This window comes from Balearica regulorum, chromosome 3 (genome assembly GCF_011004875.1).
Source record: "Balearica regulorum gibbericeps isolate bBalReg1 chromosome 3, bBalReg1.pri, whole genome shotgun sequence".
NCBI classification, from domain to species: Eukaryota; Metazoa; Chordata; class Aves; order Gruiformes; family Gruidae; genus Balearica; species Balearica regulorum.
Window position 1 is genome coordinate 67,674,719 of NC_046186.1, and position 19,224 is coordinate 67,693,942.

A 19,224-nucleotide genomic window follows, 5' to 3' on the forward strand; every position below is an offset into this window, starting at 1 on the left:
TCAGAGATCTCTTCTGAGTAGTAGACATCACTTTGGAGGCCATTACCACAAACATGAAGTTAGAACTATTGCTTCCCCAGGCATATCATTTTACATTTACCTATACTGACTTTCACCTGCCATTTTATTGCCAAGTTTCATAAAGACTTTCTGAGATTCTTGTCGATTTACCGTTGCCTTTGCTATTTTAAATAACTTCATATCATCAGTAAACTTTGTAGCTCAAAGTCTTTTCAAGGCCACCCATGAATATGGTGAACAGGTAAGGATCCAGCACAGATCCCTGCAAAACTCCACCGGTAACCTGGCTCCATTATGAGGATTCCCTCATTTGTGCCACAGCTAGGATGTTTATTATGCAAGGTAAGCTACTTTACTGCTTTTTTTTAATTTCCTCAACCCCTAGAATACTTATTTTAGTTAAAAACCAGAGAATGAACACTGGCCATCATAGCATTTTATTCTGTTATTGAAGATGACAGGACAGAGGAGTCTCTCATGGTAAACGTTAAAGTTTCCAGTATATCAATGACAAAATGAGAAGTACCACAAACCCCAAAGGCAATTTCCTTAGAAAGAAAAGCAAGCAGAGGGGAAATAGCCTAAGACTCGGCTGATACCCAGGCAGGTAGGAACGTTATTACCATGAAAACTTTGCCATCCATCCTCCCATATGAATGACACAAAGTATGATAGGCTGGTACACGCATCAGGTTCAGTGGAACTTGCGGATACAGTTATTGAAAAGAGAAAGCATAACACCATCTGGCTATCTGTTATTCAGGTTGTTCCAGGGCAGGTTTGTCATCTGCTTTAAAAGTATTTAAGGTGCTTGACAAGATGCAGAATGCAACAAAAACAAGTCAGGAATTTTCTAGTCTGCAAAATTTTATTAAGCAACAGCTGGACAACTCTTACAACTCCAAATCATCAAGGAAAAATAGGGCAATCAGTCCATCTCTCAATCATGTAGACAGTAAAGAATTTGGACAAACCACATTTTTATAGGGAAACCAACAATGCTTTCTAGGCACCTCCTGCAAAATCTATTACACAAGATACATAAAAGGAGAGGCAGATCAGGGTAGTTTTTAAGTACAATGGAATCCAGGTAAACCATGGTATACTGAGGAGAAAAAAAAAAGAAAACTTGAGATTCCCCAAAATATATTTAAAAAATAGTATAGGTATGTAAAAGTACACAAATTGTGTACCAAATTTTCAAAAGCCTTAAGAAAAACATGCTGGGCTTGCTAGCTTAAGAATGCATGCACCTGCATGACTATATGCTCATTAAATTAAAAAAAAAAAAAATCCAAAATCATGTTCAAAGTTATAGTACCAAAATAATGCATTTATAAACAAATGCAACTCCCCTTCTTTTTCAGGAAACACTACAGTGCCTTTTCAATCAAATGCATCCCCATGCTATTCCACAACACCATATATTTTATCTACAATAAACAACGAGATCTTGAACAGACATACCCTTCCCCAAACGCACAACACACAAAAAGAAAAAGAAGCAGCGAATGTGAAATCGTGAAATGAAAGGCAACCAAAGGCAAAACATGTATCAAGCAAACCAAAGAAACAAAGGGAAAATTAGGAAAGTTCTGAACAAACAGCTTGAAACAACACAGGTAGGAATTACAAGTTGAGCACTATTCCAATGAAATACTTGAAACTCAGGTGTCTGCACACTGTTCAAAAATGTTTCTCTTTTAATATTACTTTAACCGTATTCGTATCTTAAACCATCTACTTGGCCAGTAAGATAAACATTCCACAAATAGATAACATTTGTCAGGATTCAGAATTGCTCAATCAGTTCATATTTTAAAATTTGTAATAATGTAAATTGGAGGACAAGGATTAAGGATAAAGTGGCAGGCTTTAACATCATACCATCTAATTTTTTCATTGAACGCTCTGGATAGGCTGTTTTCATTTATTTAAGTCTCACAAAATCACGTTGTTTTGATCCTGCAGTCAGCTCTGGGTCAGCAAACCTGTGCACTTGCATAGTGCTCCGCAACAATCAATTTGCCTTGAAGCACAAATTTCTCATTATAGATTCATTTGCAAAATCAAAAGTTGAAGGGTGAAGTTTTTAATTTTCTTAGCACGAATTGCTTCACTGAATCCTATTTCATTCTTTTAATCGGTTAATTGTTTTTGTCTTAAAAACTTAATTTTCTGGATGCAGCAACAATCAAACTGCCCAAAGAAATTACCTCCTGATACGTCTTCAGAGATATCACGCAACATGCAAAGCTGAGTCTTTTAATCTTAAAACATCTCTGCAGGAATTTTAAAGAAGAAAATTAAATAAATTAAATACAAAGATAGAATAATTCACATAGCCCTGTGTTCACAAGTAGTAATCAATCTTACTCCTCAGGAATGGTGTATGTAAATTCCAATCCTACAAAGAAGACCTGTGGTGCCTACCTGCAGACTACTCCTGAGGGTAGCAGGACTCTACATTGGTATTTGCTGATGGAGGATTGTGCTTGCCTTGAAGGTGAAGGGATTTGAAAATGAAAAAATTTGTCTACCAGAATGTTTCCATTTTTGTCAGCAGTGTAAGATTTGCTCTCTTACACTGGGAAAACTATTACGCCAATCTCTAAATAACATAAACAGCTTGCTCGCCTGTGATGGAATCCTAGAAACAGAAATAAAAGGCAAAAATGTGAATGACTACTCTGTGGCCAGGATTTTACTTCTAGCATTCTTCAGGGGGGTTATACAGAACTGTCGATATAGTTGCTGGCTAATGCTTTACAATTGTCTTAAGTGGACATATGGGTCGTATCAGTCATTCTTACTTCATAATCACACAGTAATGGGAAAGTACATTTTGGGATGGATTCTACTCTCTTACGTATCTTGGTATAACCATATAGCGAGGCTAGAAGTTGGCCTTCTGTCAGCATGTCACGCATGTGACTCATCTGTTACCAATCTCCAAGTCAGATTTACTGGTCTGGAATGGTTTGGGCTCTGCAGAAATGTGCAGTTTCTGAACTGTTGCTCTGGGAAATGCACTCTTAAACGCTAGTGAAAACTTACTCTGTCTTCTCTCCCCTTTTTCTCAATCAAATCAGTTTTTGCACGTGTTGCTGTCTTCATATCAGGATTTAAACTGTTTCTGACAGGTAACAGGGCACCAGGATAACAGAGGATGACACATGCCAGGCTGCAAAAAGCAAATGAGCAGAAATTGTCTGAGGCAACAATCAGGCAAGCTCTGAAATCTGTTTGGAATTTCTGAGAGACACATCAAGGAAAGCCTGGACCTACAGGAAGTCTAGGCTCAAGGCTTCAGCAAAGTCAGATATCTTTGTCTGACACCTGTACATCTTCATGCATCTTCATAAAAACAACAGAATAAAACTGGAGAGAGAAATGTGGAACTGTTTTACTTGTGGTTGCATCACAGAAAGTTTATCTAACTGAGATGAACCTGTGTACAGATTTACTGTCATACAACCAATATTCAGGCAGCCCATGGCACATGTTACTGCTACCTCTGGAACTGAGTGCAAAATTATTAACATGATAATTCCTTTTTTCCCTCTATCACTCCCCTCCTCATAGTTTCTTAAGGTGTTGCAGAAACATGATATTCTGTGTCAAGCTAAAATTTGCCACTCCATGCATGGTGCACTTCATACCAGATTTTAAGTATAAATTTTTAACTCTGTTAGGAGCTATATTTTGAGGATATCAGCCATATTTTTTCAAAACAATCAGGTCCTCTGTTGCATCCCTTTGCAACTCCAGTGGAGGAGATTCTGACTTCAAATGGCCACCATGGCTACCAGCTGGCATCGGGGCCTTCTCTGCCCAAAGCTGCTGCAGCCCAAACCCTGCGGCAGCCCCACACTGCTGTTGGAGCAGACCTAGGAGGAGGACTGGGAGGGCGCTGCTCCACCAGGTCTCTGACGGAGCGTCTTGAAGAGGCAAAGCTGCTGCAGGCAGCGTCAGGGATCAGCTCCATCAGCTCTGTGCAGCGCTAGCTCAGATATCAGAAGCACTATGGCTGTGCTGGAATCAGCTGAGCCCAGCTGAAGAAGGAGTGTCATTAGTCTGAGCAGAGGCAAATTTACTGCTACGCTATTTCTTGTGCCTCAGCTAGCTTATTCCAAGCTAGTTTGCCTATCTCTGCATAGCACTGAATGATGCCATTGCCAAACCCTACTAAATTACGCAATGCGCTTCTTACAAACTGAGCTTGTATCATTATACCTTCTTTTACCATGTAACCCACCTTATTTTGTATGTCAAGTAAAAGCAATGTACTAAGAAGGTGGAAAGAAAATCAAGCCTTGTATTTTTAAAACCACTCCCAACTGAAATACATAGTTTGAAACACAGGAGGAAAAGAGTGGAGAAGGACACATTTCTGTAGGTCCCAAAGAAGTCATCTACACTCTTTCTAGTCTACACAGTCCTCCATAGCAAACTCACTGCGTTCAGCTGCCAAAAAACTTTTTTTTGCCTGCCTGCATTATGGATTTTGCATACTATCCAGCAAAAACAGGTCTTCCTATATGCATTTTTAACTTCTTGCAGCAAAATGTACTGCTAGCAAACAATTACTTACAAAGATGCTCTAAATATAAATAAGTGTGTATAACTCACTGATACATAGTAATAAAATATTCCCTAAACCACTTATTACATTATGCAAGATAAATAATTTGTCTTTTGGACATTAACAGGAAATCTGCATTAAATTATCTTTAAAAAAACACTCAAAACTCCCTCAAAAAAACCCCACAAAACAACAAAAACCCCATAACCCCCCCTAGACTGTCACAATTATTGCACAACTAAAAAAAAAAAAAGCTTTGGAGAAAACATATTTAATAACTGGAAATTACTGCATGTATAAAAGAACTAGTTATTTCTGAACACTTTGCTACATTCTTCCTAGAAGAACTCAGTTATCTACAGAAAATCTGGGTTTTACTAATGAAATACAAAATGTAACACCTATCTTTTGGCTGAATCTTCAGGATTTAAGTGATTTGGGGGGGGGGGGGGGGCGGGGTTTTAAAGCTGTTTCCTATATTGTACCTCAATGAAAAATAAAAGAACTGTCACTTTCACTTGTTCTTTCTGTAGTTTAGGATCCAGTTGCACACTCAGACATTTACATAATTCCTACTCCTTTCAGTGAAATTCTATATATTTCAGAGTATTTTCTCTAATCTAGGTATTCTCTATGCCATTAAAATCCTCAATTAAAGGGCTCTGTTAAATCATTTTCAAAAAGATAAAAGGTTATCTTATCCCATAGCATTTTCTGACAAGTAAATGGAAAGGATGTTGGAAATTGAATTTATTTTCCTAATTTTTGATAGTTATTCCTTGTGCTTTGCTGGGGCAGAAAACAGGTCACTTCTATGCCAAGGCTCTTTGTAAGTGCCATCAGAAGGATGCAATCATGACTTGGGCCAATGAAATCAAATTACTAACTCTGCTACTTGTTGTATCGGGTTTCATTTTTTGGTTCTCCATCTCCATAAAACTGCTGATAATTGGAAAAATTTGGCAATGAACCAAGTGAAGAGGAATACTGTTCCCTGGAAGGTTAAAAAACCTGCACACAGAAGTCCTTCTATTTAGATTAGATTTTGCTCAGAAAAAAACATTCCTGTTGTTTCCACGTATTAAGAATTTTGGCTTAGAACTAGAGGTGATGTTCCTTCCAGCTGAAGGTATCTAACACATGACTGAGCAACCCTTCCCTCAGCAAGCAAGCAAGGGTATGTTTCTCCTCTTACAGTGGTCAGTGTGTGCCTGTGATACTCTAATTCAGGTATGACTGGTTAGCACAGACTTTAGGGCAGGTGAGGACTCTCAGCAGCCAACTTTCCTCCTTGTGTATTGGAATCAGTGGACTGAGCATTCAACCTACTGTTTGTACAGTGTATAACAATATAGACAAAGGGCTTAATAGTGCTTCCTCCACAAAAATCCAAGGGAAACATTTCCATTGATTTTAAAAGGAAAAGAACCAAATGCATTTTGGATCCTCTGTTCCACGCACACTATGCGTACAGGCACTCCAACTGCTGAATAAATCATGCATATGAGAAAGAATACAAATTGGTCCAGACAACTGATGGAAATTCAACAACTGATTAATTAAAACAAACAGCAGTCTGCTAGATGCCAAGGGGAATGTTGTGCCTGACCACTCCCACACGCAAGCAGAAGCTGCTGAGATCTGGGATAATACAGGCACGGTACCATTTACTTCCCTCTTCCTTCCTTCCTACCTCTGCTTCCTCTCTCCAAGGAAACCATCTTGCAGGTGATTCTTCCTGGACTCACCCTGCAGGACATTACCTGTGGATGACCTACCTCGTCATCTCTCTCAGCAACTCTCTGAAACTCTTCTCTGACTGGTACTATTCCCTCTGTGCCATACAGCTCTAGAAGCCTCAGAAGAGCAGAAGTTACAAGCTCACTGCATGTTGGTAACTTCTGCTACAGCAGGGCCTTGTCTTATGCAATATATTCCTCTAGAACGAATTAAATGCAACACGCATCTGCCCTACCATTGGGATTTAAGAAAAGCAAAGAGAGAAAATCACACCTATTCATCTTAAGTTATACTGAGTTTTTCAAGTAAGAAGTTAAACTGTGGATAAAAGACAAAGACAAAGCAGTCATTGACACTTCAGCTAACATATCTTACTCAGTGCGCCTTTCATTTCAAAAAAGTAATTTCTGAAGGAAATATGCAGTTATGTTTTGTAATCTTATGTGCAAGTAATTACGTGAATAGTTGTGGGTTTTGTGTATTACTGGGGAAACTACTTCCATATAAAAACATGTTCTGTAGCAAAATGCAGGCAAGGAGGAAAGAGAGAAAGCAAATAAGTATGTGCACAGCACACGGACAACACAGAAACTCTTCTGTGCAAGCAACCCTTCTGAAATGCTCAACAGGTCTGCAGGTCCACCAGAAAGAAGTGCAGACAGAGAGTCATGCTATGGTTATTAAGCTTTCCTCTAAAACACTGCATGTAAACTTTGGCTTCCTGCTCTTATCTGGAGCATTACATTCTCAAACCACAGTCACACAGACTACTCAAGTGGCAAGGTGATAAAAGGGATGATTCTGTCCAATTTTTCCTTCCTCTTTCAACTTACTTGTTCTCCAGCCAGCCATGATGTTGCTATAGCAAAATTGCTTTCCCAATGAAATTGCTTCTTGTAATGACTTGCTACACTTCTGTCTTCTTCCTAATTCAAGCACTGATAGACTGTTGTAGAACCTGGTTCATAATGATTGCTAAGAAGACTGAATACCTTCTCATTTGCTTGAAAGACTTTGTTTATAAAGTGTTAACGCATTTAAATGAGAAGCATGTACAGGCATGGCCTCAGAGGTACATCTGGTCGCACTGTCCCTCTCCCAACTACAGGCTAAATCGGAGAATACTGCTGATCATTATGAGCAAAGAAGCAACACTCATGATTATTTCCTCCCCTCTTTTCTGTCACCTACTGAAAGATGTTTATCCCCAATAACAAAAGAAGCAATGCTCATAATTATTTCCTCCTCTATCTTCTGTCACCTACTGAAAGATGTTTATCCCCAATAACACCACACAAAACAAGCAGACATACAGTGGGTTTTTAAACCACCCATTGGTAACAATTGTTTCTCTTCTGAATAATACATCATTATTTATAAATTAAACATTGACCTACATAAGCCTCCTTGGAACTTGTGGTGCTGGGTTATTATCAGAGATCAGAGAAGAAACACATATCTTCAAGTATTATAGCTTCTTTTTTTTCTTTTTTTGCTGCTATCACTGATGTTGTAGTTGTGGTAGTAGTAGTAGTACAAACTGGACCAGAAAAAAAGTTATGTTCCCTGTTTTAAAAAGAACAGCATGATATAAGGCAGTCTATCAAAAAGAGCAGTCTTTTTTAATCCCCCTATGAGCTTACATCAGCTACTGTAGCAAACACGGCAGAACCACCACAACAAGCCAAAAGCCACACTTCTCCACGTAACACTGAATGGCTCTCAACCCTTTGCTCTTTCTGAGACCCAGCACAATGCTTAAAAAGAAAGAAAAAAAAAAACCTGAAAACAAACAAACAAACAAAACGGAAAACAGCCCCCCACCCTCCACCCCACGACTGATTAGAGTTAATGCCCTTCTGTTGGGCACCAAGAGAGACTTTTCCAGTTTTACTGCCACCTTCGCTCCCAGGCACCTCTGCACACCAAAAGCAGGCTGCCCTGACATTTTCCGGTTATGAGAAGGTTAATATTCTCCTCTCTCCAGTCTCTGCTTGTTCATTTGAGGCGTTGAGTCACATTAGCCAGAGCAACAGCAAAGGCTTGCACTGCAGAAAATGGATACTGAAAGTCCAAAATGTAAGCATTGCCATCAATCCTTCCAAACTGCATCACCTGGGAAGCGGGGAAAGAGGAGAAGGGAAGGAAAAAGATAACAAGGTCAAAAAAAAGTGAACCACAGAAAAGAACCAAAGAAGAATAAAAGCAAAATGGTTTTGCTCGTTTGTAAGAACACCTCACCTCCTGAGCTAATATGAATGGGGCTACTCACAGAATGGGGCACGACGCCAAAGAAAAGTAAGAGCACTGAACTACTAGTCTGTATAGAGTATTTGACTGCAATACTTGACTCTGTAGAGTAAATTCATCTTTCAAACATGCTAGACTGTATACAGCATTGGTGTTAAGTAGATTGTCACCACTTACTTCAGCAGATGTGGGTTACACCAGTGTCATGCTACCTGCAGGAAAATACCATTCTCCCCCTTGGAGAGATCCTATCATCAGATTTTGTTTTCAAAGAAAGGAGCTTTCAGGGAAGGGGAACAAGCGATCTCCTGATTATAGCACTTCATAGCCAGTAAGCGGTATGTTCCTGGCAGTTCTGTTTTCCTTTGCATAAACTTCACTAGCACATAATTACACCAAGAATGAATTAGCAAAGGGGCAGTGGGAGCTGTTTGAAATGTAAAGCAAGGCTAGTCAGGTTGTTCGTTGTTCTTCCACAGCGAATATGTGAAGTTTGGCCTATTACTACTGCTTTTTCATTCGCTTCATCAGAAGCCCAGGTCATATTTGCTCTATAGTAAAGATGCTTGAGCTAGAATGGAGGCTGTTTGTGCAAGCCAAGTCAGGCTTTGTTCCCCCACCATGAAAACCTACGACCAGGTGATTTTGCACAGCTGTCCATGGGCACATACCCACAGCCATTTAACTGAAGAAGAAAGGGATATAAATGGCTTTGATCACTGCCTTTGTAATGAGCTGTCGTTACAGACAAACAAAACCAAGAGACTACCACTGGTCATGCATGTTGGATATTTAAGACATCTAACTCCCAAGTTAGATCAGAGGAGTTGAGAGCCTCGATATTTTTAAGAAATCAAACGTGACTTACAGAGATGGGACAACTGGACAAGGAAATAAATATCTGTCTCCTGAATCTCAGTCCAGTGTCCTGATTGGTATCACTTAATAGCCTGGGTGTGGTATAGTAACATCCCACTCAGGCCAAGGTAAGAGAGCCTAAAATTAAACATTCTGATATTCCGAACTATCCACAGATCCCTCTATCCACAGGCGGTTCAGAAGTGGCCCAGGAGCGCTTTGTTCTGGGGAGGGTCAGTGCCTCCCTCCTCTAGCATTAAGAACCAGCCCCTGAGGCCTGGTAACTCATGAGGGGAAATTTTGGCATGGAGGGAACCTAACTGCCCGTCCATCGTCTCTGCCTTAGTTATCTGCTGACTGGCTGACCTTTGTGAGCATTGCAAGAAGGGAGCAGTGGCCATTCAGCTAGCTGCCGTCCACAACCACCAATGGCAAATGCAGCTACCACTGGGGAGATCTGCTGTGTTCATTACAAAACCCATCTACCTTTATCAGTGAGAGTCTGTGAGACTAAAGGAGGCATTTATTCCCGTGTCCGACTGGAGTAAGGCCAAACATACTTTGTACATTTATTTTACAACTGAACTTCGCCCTCCATTCTGAGTCTATACCTTTGATGGCTAGTTTTTATCAACCACGTGGCAAAGCTTTTTTTCATAGAGCAGCTAACACAAGTGGGAAGCACTCTGCTGCATGAGAGGCAGAGCTTATTTCTGGCATAGCTTTCCCACCTCCTGTTCCCCACCCGCACCCGCATGTGCCGTCCTCTCCTACCTGTCGTCCTTCCAGCTCAATCTGGAAGTTTTTTGCTGACTCCTGCGTCACTCGGCCTCCAAAGTCCAGCTGGTAGACTTGCGTCGCCTCGTTCCACAGCGGCTGCTTGTTGGCCATCACGTACACAAAGCCCTGGCTCCCCAGCCTCCCGTCCTCCTTCTCACTGGCCTTCCGGCACTTGAATTCATCCAGCTCACTGGCTGTCCTCAAACTCCTTTTGGTTTTCCAACCCTTTTTGCTGCCCTGGCTCTGGTTCATCAGTTCATCCCCACTGATAAAAAGCTCTGGCTCACTCTCTGAACTGTCCTGAAACTCGTTAGTCTTGTTTAGCTTCTTGGACTTCAGCTGGTCTTTCTGGCTTTTGACTTTCTTTTTCTCCCTCCCCAGCCGAGGGCTGGATATTAACGAATTGAAGTCGGTCAGCGTCCTTGCCTCCTTTTTGACCTTGCCCTCAGTGATCGCCTGCACGTTTCCTTCCTCAGCTCGACTGTCCAGGCGCTTCCGGCTCTTCTTGCCGAATTTGTCCGTCCTTTGAGGAACGGGGCTTTCCGTCAAGGAGAGCACCTCCTGGAAGGTGTCCGCTGTCTCCACCATTACCTCTGTGCCCACGTGGCCCTGCAGCTCTGCCGGTGGGGGAGACATCACCGGCTTCTCCACCATGAGGAGAGGCTTGGGGGGCAACGTGCCCTGGGGGTTCTGTATGGGTGGGCAGGCGCTGTAGGAGCTCCACGGGTGCAAGGCGATCGGTGGCAGCTGTAAACTGGAGCAGGCGCTACTTCCTGGGTACATGGGTGGCAAGGGGCAATAGGAGAGGTTGGATGGATAACCTGGCTGAAGCACAACCGTGGGCTCCTGCTGTGCAAACTGCGTTGGGGCCAGAGCTTCTTTGGGGGAGCAGGGGGGTTGCATTCCCTGAAGGGGAGCGGCACTGTAGCCTCCTGGGTAAGGTACTCCAACCCCGTAACTTGTCTGGAAAGTGGCAGTGGGACTGGTTGGAGACTTGGGGGAAACAAACGGCACTCGAGACATATCCAGATGTTGAGCTTGACCAATGATGAGAGGAGTAGGTTTTAGAGGGTTGGGCACTGAGTTCTGAGATGTCCTTTCCTGAGGAACCCATATCTCTTCGCTCACCATAGGGTCCCACTGGTATGGTGGCGGCCGTTTTACACCGAGGGCAGCCTCTGTCAAGGACATGGGTACGTGTCGTATTGGTTTCTCCACTGGGCAGTGCTGAGAAAGGGCCTCATCCTCTGTGAAAGCAGAGTTGATATAATCCGCTCGGTCACGGGAGTTGTCAGGAGGGCTCAGCAAGCTGTAGGAGGACTGGGAGGTCAGAGGTGAAGTACTGACAGAGTGAGCGATGACAGAGCTGTGCTGGGAGCCACTCCCCGTGCTCAGATCAGGTCTCATCCCACCAATACTGGAAGTGCTGCTACTAGGGTTGGCACTAGTGATGTTGCCCACACCACCAGCAGTCGTGCTGCTGCCGCCACCGCTGCTGCATTGGCTGCAGGTGTACAAGGCGGTGGGTACTCTCTGCTGGTACTGTGCCGTCACAACACTGCTCTTGGCTTTCGGGGGAAGTTGCAAGGTGGCTCTCTGACTGTCCACCAGCTGAGCCATTTTCAGGGCTGCCTCTCTGCTGTTCCTCCGCAGAGTTGCATGAATGATACTGCTGTCCAGCCTCTGCCCGATGCTTCTGCCCTGGGACAGCTGGCTGGCAATGTCAGGGTAGGGTGGCGGGTCCCCAGTTGGGATGGAGTAACGGGGGACCGTGAGCCGGTTCAGGGTGGCGCTGGCACAGGGCTGCTGCATCTTCTTCTCAGCGGCGGTGATGCGCAAGGTGGCAGAGCTGCCAGGCCCCGGCAGGGTGTAAGTGCTCTGGGCGCAGAGCATCCTGGTGCGAGGCCGGCATACCTCCTCCACGTTCCCACTACTGTCAAATGTTGTTATCCGCTCGTACCCCAGGGGTGTCTGGTAGTGCCCCGCTGGGTAGAGGGAGAACTCCCCCTTTTTCAGGCAGAGGTCAAGGGGCGGCTGTGGGGGTCCGGGCGGGGGTGGTGGGGCGGTGGTTGGTGCGGCAGGGATGGTGCCGGGGTAGGGCGGCGGGGGATTCATCTTGTTCAGCTGTAGCTCCTGGGTGGCCCCAAAGACGGCGGCATCCCCTTCCACCAGCTGCGGCCCTGGCCTCGGGGCCTTGGCCTTTGGCGGGGGCTCGTGCTCGCGGTCACCGTGGTCCCGCAGGTCGGCCAGGGCAATGGCGGGGGGCGCAGGGGGTGGCGGGGCAAGGATGGGGGGCACGGGGGCGGGGCGGCCCAGCTCCCCCCCAGCCAGCGCCCCCGCCCCAGGGCCAGGAAAGCGGCCCGGAGCCCCTGGAAAGGGTCCCGCCCCCTCACCCCCTGCTTCTGCCGGCGGATTGGCCAGTACGTCCAGCTGCACGTTCTGATTGGCCAGCAGCGACTGGACCAGGCCGATGCTCTGCGTGGGTGACATGGCCTGGGCCGAGCTGTGGATGGGGGCGATGGGGATGTTGACGGTGCACGGCGGGCTGCTGGCAGGGGCTCCGGGGGCACCAGGCACTGCAACAAACAACACAGACTGTCACCCACTTCCCCGGCCTCCTCTGCCCCAGGGACCCCTCACACGTGACAGTGGTGACGAGGCCTGTGCTGTGGGGCTGCTGGCTCAAAGGCGCGAGGGGCCGTGAGCCTTTGCTGACTGCAGCGGTCAGGCAGAAGGTTGGGTAACAGGCACTAAAATAAGGAATTTTCCTGAAGCAGCATTTCACAGGTTTTCTTCAGCGTTTGTGGAAGACATGCAAGTCGCTAAAAAATGTTTAATGGGAAAATTTCATGGCAGAGTTGACAATTCAGAAACTGGGGGAAGTTGTTTTTAAAGCTAGTTGGAAGAAAAAAACACTGCACGTCTTTTGCACTTTGTCTTTCCACTTTACTTTTGACTTTTTAAAATACCTACTATCTTTACATACTTGCTTAAGGACTGCCACGTTTGTATGGACTGCTGTCAGATCCCCAAATCAATGGATCAGACCTTTGAACAAGTAAGCCAGCCTGTCTCCACTGATTCCCATTGCACAATATCTATTTGTAACAGCTGTTGATCAACTTTAAAGTAAATTCTTGGGAGTGATGCTTTGGATGTAAAGTTCAGAGCTTGCTTTCAGCCTACGCTATGATTCCCATGGACTTCCACAGAGTGAAGCATTTACCTGATGTATATGAATTACTATTCACTCATCAGCCAATTTTAACTACTCCTACTCAAATTGAGAAAAGTTTTGCTGAATCAGGAGTTGCTTTAGTTTTCAGGGAATTTTGGGGGGGTAATAAATAAATCAACAAACAGTAGAAGAGAAAATCCACTCACAGACCCGTGGCTGCTGCCACCTCTTTACCCCTAGTACTAGGACCACTAACATGGCTTCCTGACTTCCTCAAGGGCTGCTGCTACCTGATGGTGAGGCACAAAAGTATCCCCGCTAGCCTGGGCTGACTCCCTTTAGAGCTAGTCAGGTGTCATTGTGCCATGTTGGACCAAGCTTCAAGAAGGAAGATGGAATGATGCTCCTCAAGCCTGCCCTGATCTGATGGCAATTATAAGAGCTTTGAGTTAAATGTTTGATGACTATTGTAATTAAAAAAAATAAATTAAAAAACAATGGAAGAAAAGAAAAAGAAAGTGGAAGACCTGCACTGAAGGCACCATATAACTATCTAGTATAATGTACCCAGACTCAATGAGCTTTGGAAAACAGGAGAATACAGAAAACAGTTGGGAAAAGGGAAGTAATATTAGCCCTTGAGTATAGCGGGTGACAAAGCAACCAATAACACAAAAAAGAAGGAAGAGGAAACAGAGAAAGCAGAATACGATGGAATGAAATACAGGTAAAACTTACAAAAGTTCTTCAAAGAATGTTTGCAAGGAAAAGATGTGAGGAAATAGTTGAAGCCAGAAAGATTCAAGAAGTGAGTGCTGTCATCAGGGCAACTTCAGCATCAATGTTTGGACAGGTTGGAACCAGAAAAGTGAAAAGAAGCAAATGAATATAGGAAAAATTCCCCATACAGGGTGGTGAACAAAGGACAGTGAGGCTAGAAGCAATTCTGGTGATTTTGAGCAGGAGCATGGAGCTTGCTCCAATTGCTTGCAATTCCTATTGCAGAAAGTGGTGAGAGTGATTCCAACAGGAACTACCACTGAAAAGCTGGAGCAAGGCAGGGAAATGAGGACACTGGAACCAAGTACAGGTGCAGAAGTCAAGACAAGAAGGAACATAATAATGAGGGAAAAGAGTAAATACTATATAAACAAAAAAGAAGACAAGAATCTTGCAGATTCTTTATTAGTTTTCCTGTATAAAACCCACAGAAAACAATAAGCAATTTGCATCAGTAGGTTTACAGCAGGAAAAAGACTAGAATGATCCTGAAATAGTATCCAGGATCATTTAAGTGTGCTAAATTCTGGGGACAACTGCGATTTGCAAGACCAGATCATACAAGACATGCATGAGTCAGGATTCCTCCAGCCGCTGCCAAGTTCCTAATTAATTTCTAATCAAAATGCAAGTCATCTACCTATGATTACATTTTCCATAGCATTAGGCTTTTATCAGCATCAGTCATGAATGCAGTAGGTGTACAGATAGGTTTGTGACTATGCTGGGAAGTTTTTATGGTAGTTCTGTTTGTTCCTTTAGAAGAAGGCCGATAGCTAAACTTAACTGCCCCTAAGGCAGCGTGGTTCTGTGCTTGGGTGGCAGGCCACACTTTCATCCTAATGCCTGCAGGTCAGCAATTTATCCTCCAGACCTTGAGGTTTAATTGTTAGCTTGGCTTGAGCAACCCAGAATGCTGCTGTTGTGCGTATTAAGTGCCTTATCAAATAAAATCTCATTTGTCATGGTGTTGCTTAATATCTCAAAGTGTTTAAATCCAATGGTTTTATTTTCATTTTTCCAATGTTTTTTCAATTGATTTGTTTGTATCATTTGCAAGTTAAATCAATTCACTGTCCATTCACCTTTCCGAATCTTTACTGACTACATTAAAAAGCACCTGTCCCAAGAGTACTTCACTATTAACATTCCACTGCCCAAGAGCAGCTTTCTACTGTTTTTTAAATCTATCATGCAATCATTTACACTGCAGTATTTTTCCTTTATATGCAGGCTTTAAGAAAGGATATCCCCCAAAGTGTTTTTGAAGTAGCCTCCATTTGCTAAGCCAGAAATGAATTTTCAGAAGAAACTAGAAAGAAAAAAGTGGACAAAAAGAGGAAGGCTGTTATGGAAGACAGGGCAGTACAATTCTTTTACTAGCTCTCTCAAAGAGCTGTAACAGAACTCTGTAACAATACGTAGAGAGTTTTCCCTATATTTATATGGTGTTCACCAACCTGCAATTCTGACTACCATTTCAGCTCTTTTAATAATATAAAAGGAATTGGTATTGCAGATCTAATACAATTTTCAGGAAGGGATTATATTAACTTTTTTTTTCCTATTTTATTTTTGTATTATTTTCTGTCAGCTTGGACCATGTTTCATAACAGAAAATGTTGAGTGCTTCCTATACATAATATGTATACAATCATTGATGTGTCTATTATTTTCTTCAGATCCTACAGCTGAATATTATGTAGACATAAATTAGGCAAGGCAAGCCCCAAATCACTAAAGAATGAGCTTCATTTTAAGCACACAGGTATTTCTTTAGAAGTCCAGAGGACTACTCTGATGCTTGGGTCAGACACAAGCTTTGGTGCTTTCAGCAGTCAAAATCTTGGTCTGAAATAATGGGAGTATTTCCATTTATTTCAATAGACTCTAGCACAAACCTTTAACTGCTTTGCAGCACTCACGCTCCTTCCTCTTAAAAGGGTATGGGCAAGATGGTCACACCTGTAGTTCCAAAAACCCGTGACCTGGCAAAAGGAATCCTTCACTGATGTGAAAATTCTGAAAATGTATTAATTTATCTTCTTGTCTATTATTTGATAATTTTATTGGCATGATGATTTTTTTTTTTTTTTGATTGGAGGAGGTCCTGAGTACTTCCAGTCCTCTTACCTGCCACAGTCACATCACCTCCACCCAAGACTTCCCTGCAGTGCTTGAATCTGTTGCTGCCTTACATCTCAGTGAAATGAGAAATTCCTCCTGATCCTCCTTGTTTATAGACTACTTTACTCTTTTAGCCTCTCTGTAAGACTTGATATTGATAAAAATCCAAATGGACATTTAACACTTCTGAAAGGGTGACTGAGTTTTATGGGAACCTGCCCTCCAACACAAGCTCCTAACAGCAAACTGTCCTTTGCTGCCATCATGTCACAAGAACGACCCATTTGGGCTTCCAACACATTACAATTCTGTCCTACAAAGATGCAGAATGCAAGGCTTCGGTCTACAGAGAATTCTTAGCGAACTAAATAGAAGATTAATTTTCCAATGAACTTGAAACTTAGCAGTTCTATGTGGATTATTTTCCACGTATTTTAGAAAACAATGTCCACTATACATATTAGCCTTATTCTAATTCAGTTCTACAGGACTCCATCGGACTAAGGGATTCTGATTTGTGTTCACCAGAGGGGGTTAGTGACACAAGTGATCCGTCCTCCAGCTAGCTTAACCCATAACATGGCAGACCTCCAGCTCCTCCTTACCTGGTAAATCATCTTCGTCTTCGCTGAAAACATTTGGATTAAAGACAGGCAGGTTAATGTAGTCCATTGAAATCTTTCGCACTTCTGGGAGATATATTGTCATCTGCCTGGGCTGAAGATGCAGCAAACTGGTTTTATATATTACTGGAGAAAGAGTATAAAAATAAATAAATAAATAAATAAATCTGTTACACAAAGAGCATCTAAAGCTAAGAAAGAATCAATTCAAAGCAGACAGAAGGGCTATGACTATTTTTATTTAATGTATTAATGAACAAATGCATATATGGGCCATTCTTAGCCAAATCACTATGTAACACTTTGCATAACCAGGATGAAAGAGATTGTTACTTTCAGCTATTTCTCTTTAAATAGAAGCAGCATCTCTGTAGTTAAATAATCTGTAGAAATAATTAATTAGTTCACCTTGTATTCACATGTATTTTTATGGAAGGAAAATAATTTTTCCATTCTACTTCTGGAACTCTTCACCACAGGATGCTACTGACTTACATGAGTTTAGGGGAAAAGTGGAAAGCTCTCAGGAAGGAAATCTGTTGAGGGTTACTACATACAAAGAAACCCCTCCAGGCTCAGGAAGTCCCTGGGACTCAAACCATCGGAGACTGGGAGAACATCTGAAGGAAGTATCTCTACATACTTAATCTACAGTTATATCCTTCTCTACATATCTGTCACTGACAATCACTGCAAATGCAGATGTCAGAAAGTCATAAATTACTTGGGAAGAAAAAAGTGGCTGGAATAAACCTGAGGGTTTCCATAACACTTTATTAAGTTGAAGGCACCATTGCCCTGTAGTAGCAGCGCTGGTTGTCCCCAGGGTGACAACATACTGAGAGGACAACCTTTGCCTGGAGGCTGGGCCAGAGAAAGTCCTCTCTCCAGTAGCTGGTACTCCATTTCTTGTCTTAGACTGATCAATATAACCACAAAAGAGATCTATTTAACTAATTCTGCATCCAGGGCATCATTATGTAGTCCTTACCTAACTATCTAATGCAACACAGGAAAAAAATAAGTTTTCCAAAGAGCTCGTAAAAAACCTCTTACACTTTGTGTTAATATTTCAATTCAGCGCTCAGTTCTGCTAGGCGGTGCCCTGCTCTTTACTTAGCCTTCGTCCTTTCAACAGGAATATACAGGGAGAATTGACCTACCCAGAAAAAGGTCAGGAGACAAGACAACTGCTACTTTTAACAAAGGCTACCAATTTACTGATGCTCCAGCAAGAGAACCATATGATAAAGCTATGCACTGACTTGAAGAATCTTGAGCATGATGCTGTAAGAACTTTTTTAGCATTATTTTGGTATAATTAGTGGCCAAATGACTATAAAAATCTAAGTCTTAAAAATATTTCTATTACAGTAACTTAAACCCTGTGATTTTTATAGTCTTCTTGCAAAAATTTTCTTTATTAATTTGGGTTTTGTTCAAATAAACTGTGAAAAATAAAGGTCTGGGCTTGACTGTTAATCTTTTTACTACAACTGAGACTTTTGACATTTTATTGATCTTCTCATTATTGTATTTATAGATTTTAATATCTTTTAGTTACAGTGAATTTTGTAAAATCTAATTCCTACTGTCCACAGAAAATAAATGTTTTGTCAAAAAAGACTTTTGATCACTTAAAAGGAATCACATCGCATAAGTTTGTTGTTTTTTAGAAATAGTTTGACATAGAAAAAAATCAATAGAATTTACTTTTACCTGCACCAAGGTTAGTTGGTAGGAAAGCAGCCAAACCCACAATTTTAAATTTGGTTCCCCAGATATTAGATGTGACCTGAGCAAGGTAGTTGTGCTGCAAAGCAAAAACAAGATCATTTTCACCTAATAAAATCTGTTTGAAGCTCTAATAAAAAACTGCAGAGCAATCAAGCTATTGCAAGTGATAATACAATTTCAGCTTCTCTTGTTTTTATGTTATTGAAACAGCCTAATGTGCCTATGTAGCAACTGTTATACCCAGCCATTAAGAAGTCTCATTTTGATATCTGAACACCATCAGAAATGATGTATCCAGCAGCTGATTAAAGCTGCTGAAGAACTGAACAACATGATGGCTGCATAGTGGGAATTGGGTCTGTTTTCAGATGCTTGCTTCTCCTGCACAACAAGAGCATGGCTATTCTGTATTTCAGAAAGTAGTACATGCTGCCCTTTGGTTACGAATCACTTCATAGAACAATAAATAAGACAGAAATAATTACTCATAAAGACAAGCATATTTTTCCCGGAGCTTCCAAAGCAGCTCCAAACCACCGCTTCCA

General features: G+C 42.3%; 2 protein-coding genes across 5 annotated transcripts in view; one reads left to right on the top strand and one right to left on the bottom strand.

The window, feature by feature from the left end:
- Positions 1-19,224, top strand: part of SERAC1 (serine active site containing 1) — a 379,919-nt gene that overhangs the window by 168,963 nt on the left and 191,732 nt on the right. The window lies entirely within an intron of this gene.
- The window catches only part of TULP4 (TUB like protein 4), a 161,761-nt gene continuing 143,407 nt past the window's right edge, over positions 871-19,224 (bottom strand). For all 4 annotated transcript variants that reach the window (XM_075748312.1, XM_075748314.1, XM_075748315.1 and 1 more), the window contains 4 exons: positions 18,662-18,755; positions 16,925-17,068; positions 10,229-12,810; positions 871-8,461 (listed from right to left, as the gene is read on the bottom strand). In XM_075748312.1, the coding sequence (XP_075604427.1) occupies positions 8,345-8,461; positions 10,229-12,810; positions 16,925-17,068; positions 18,662-18,755 (2,937 nt within the window). In that variant the 3' untranslated portion in view covers positions 871-8,344. The remainder of the gene's footprint in view (positions 8,462-10,228; positions 12,811-16,924; positions 17,069-18,661; positions 18,756-19,224) is intronic.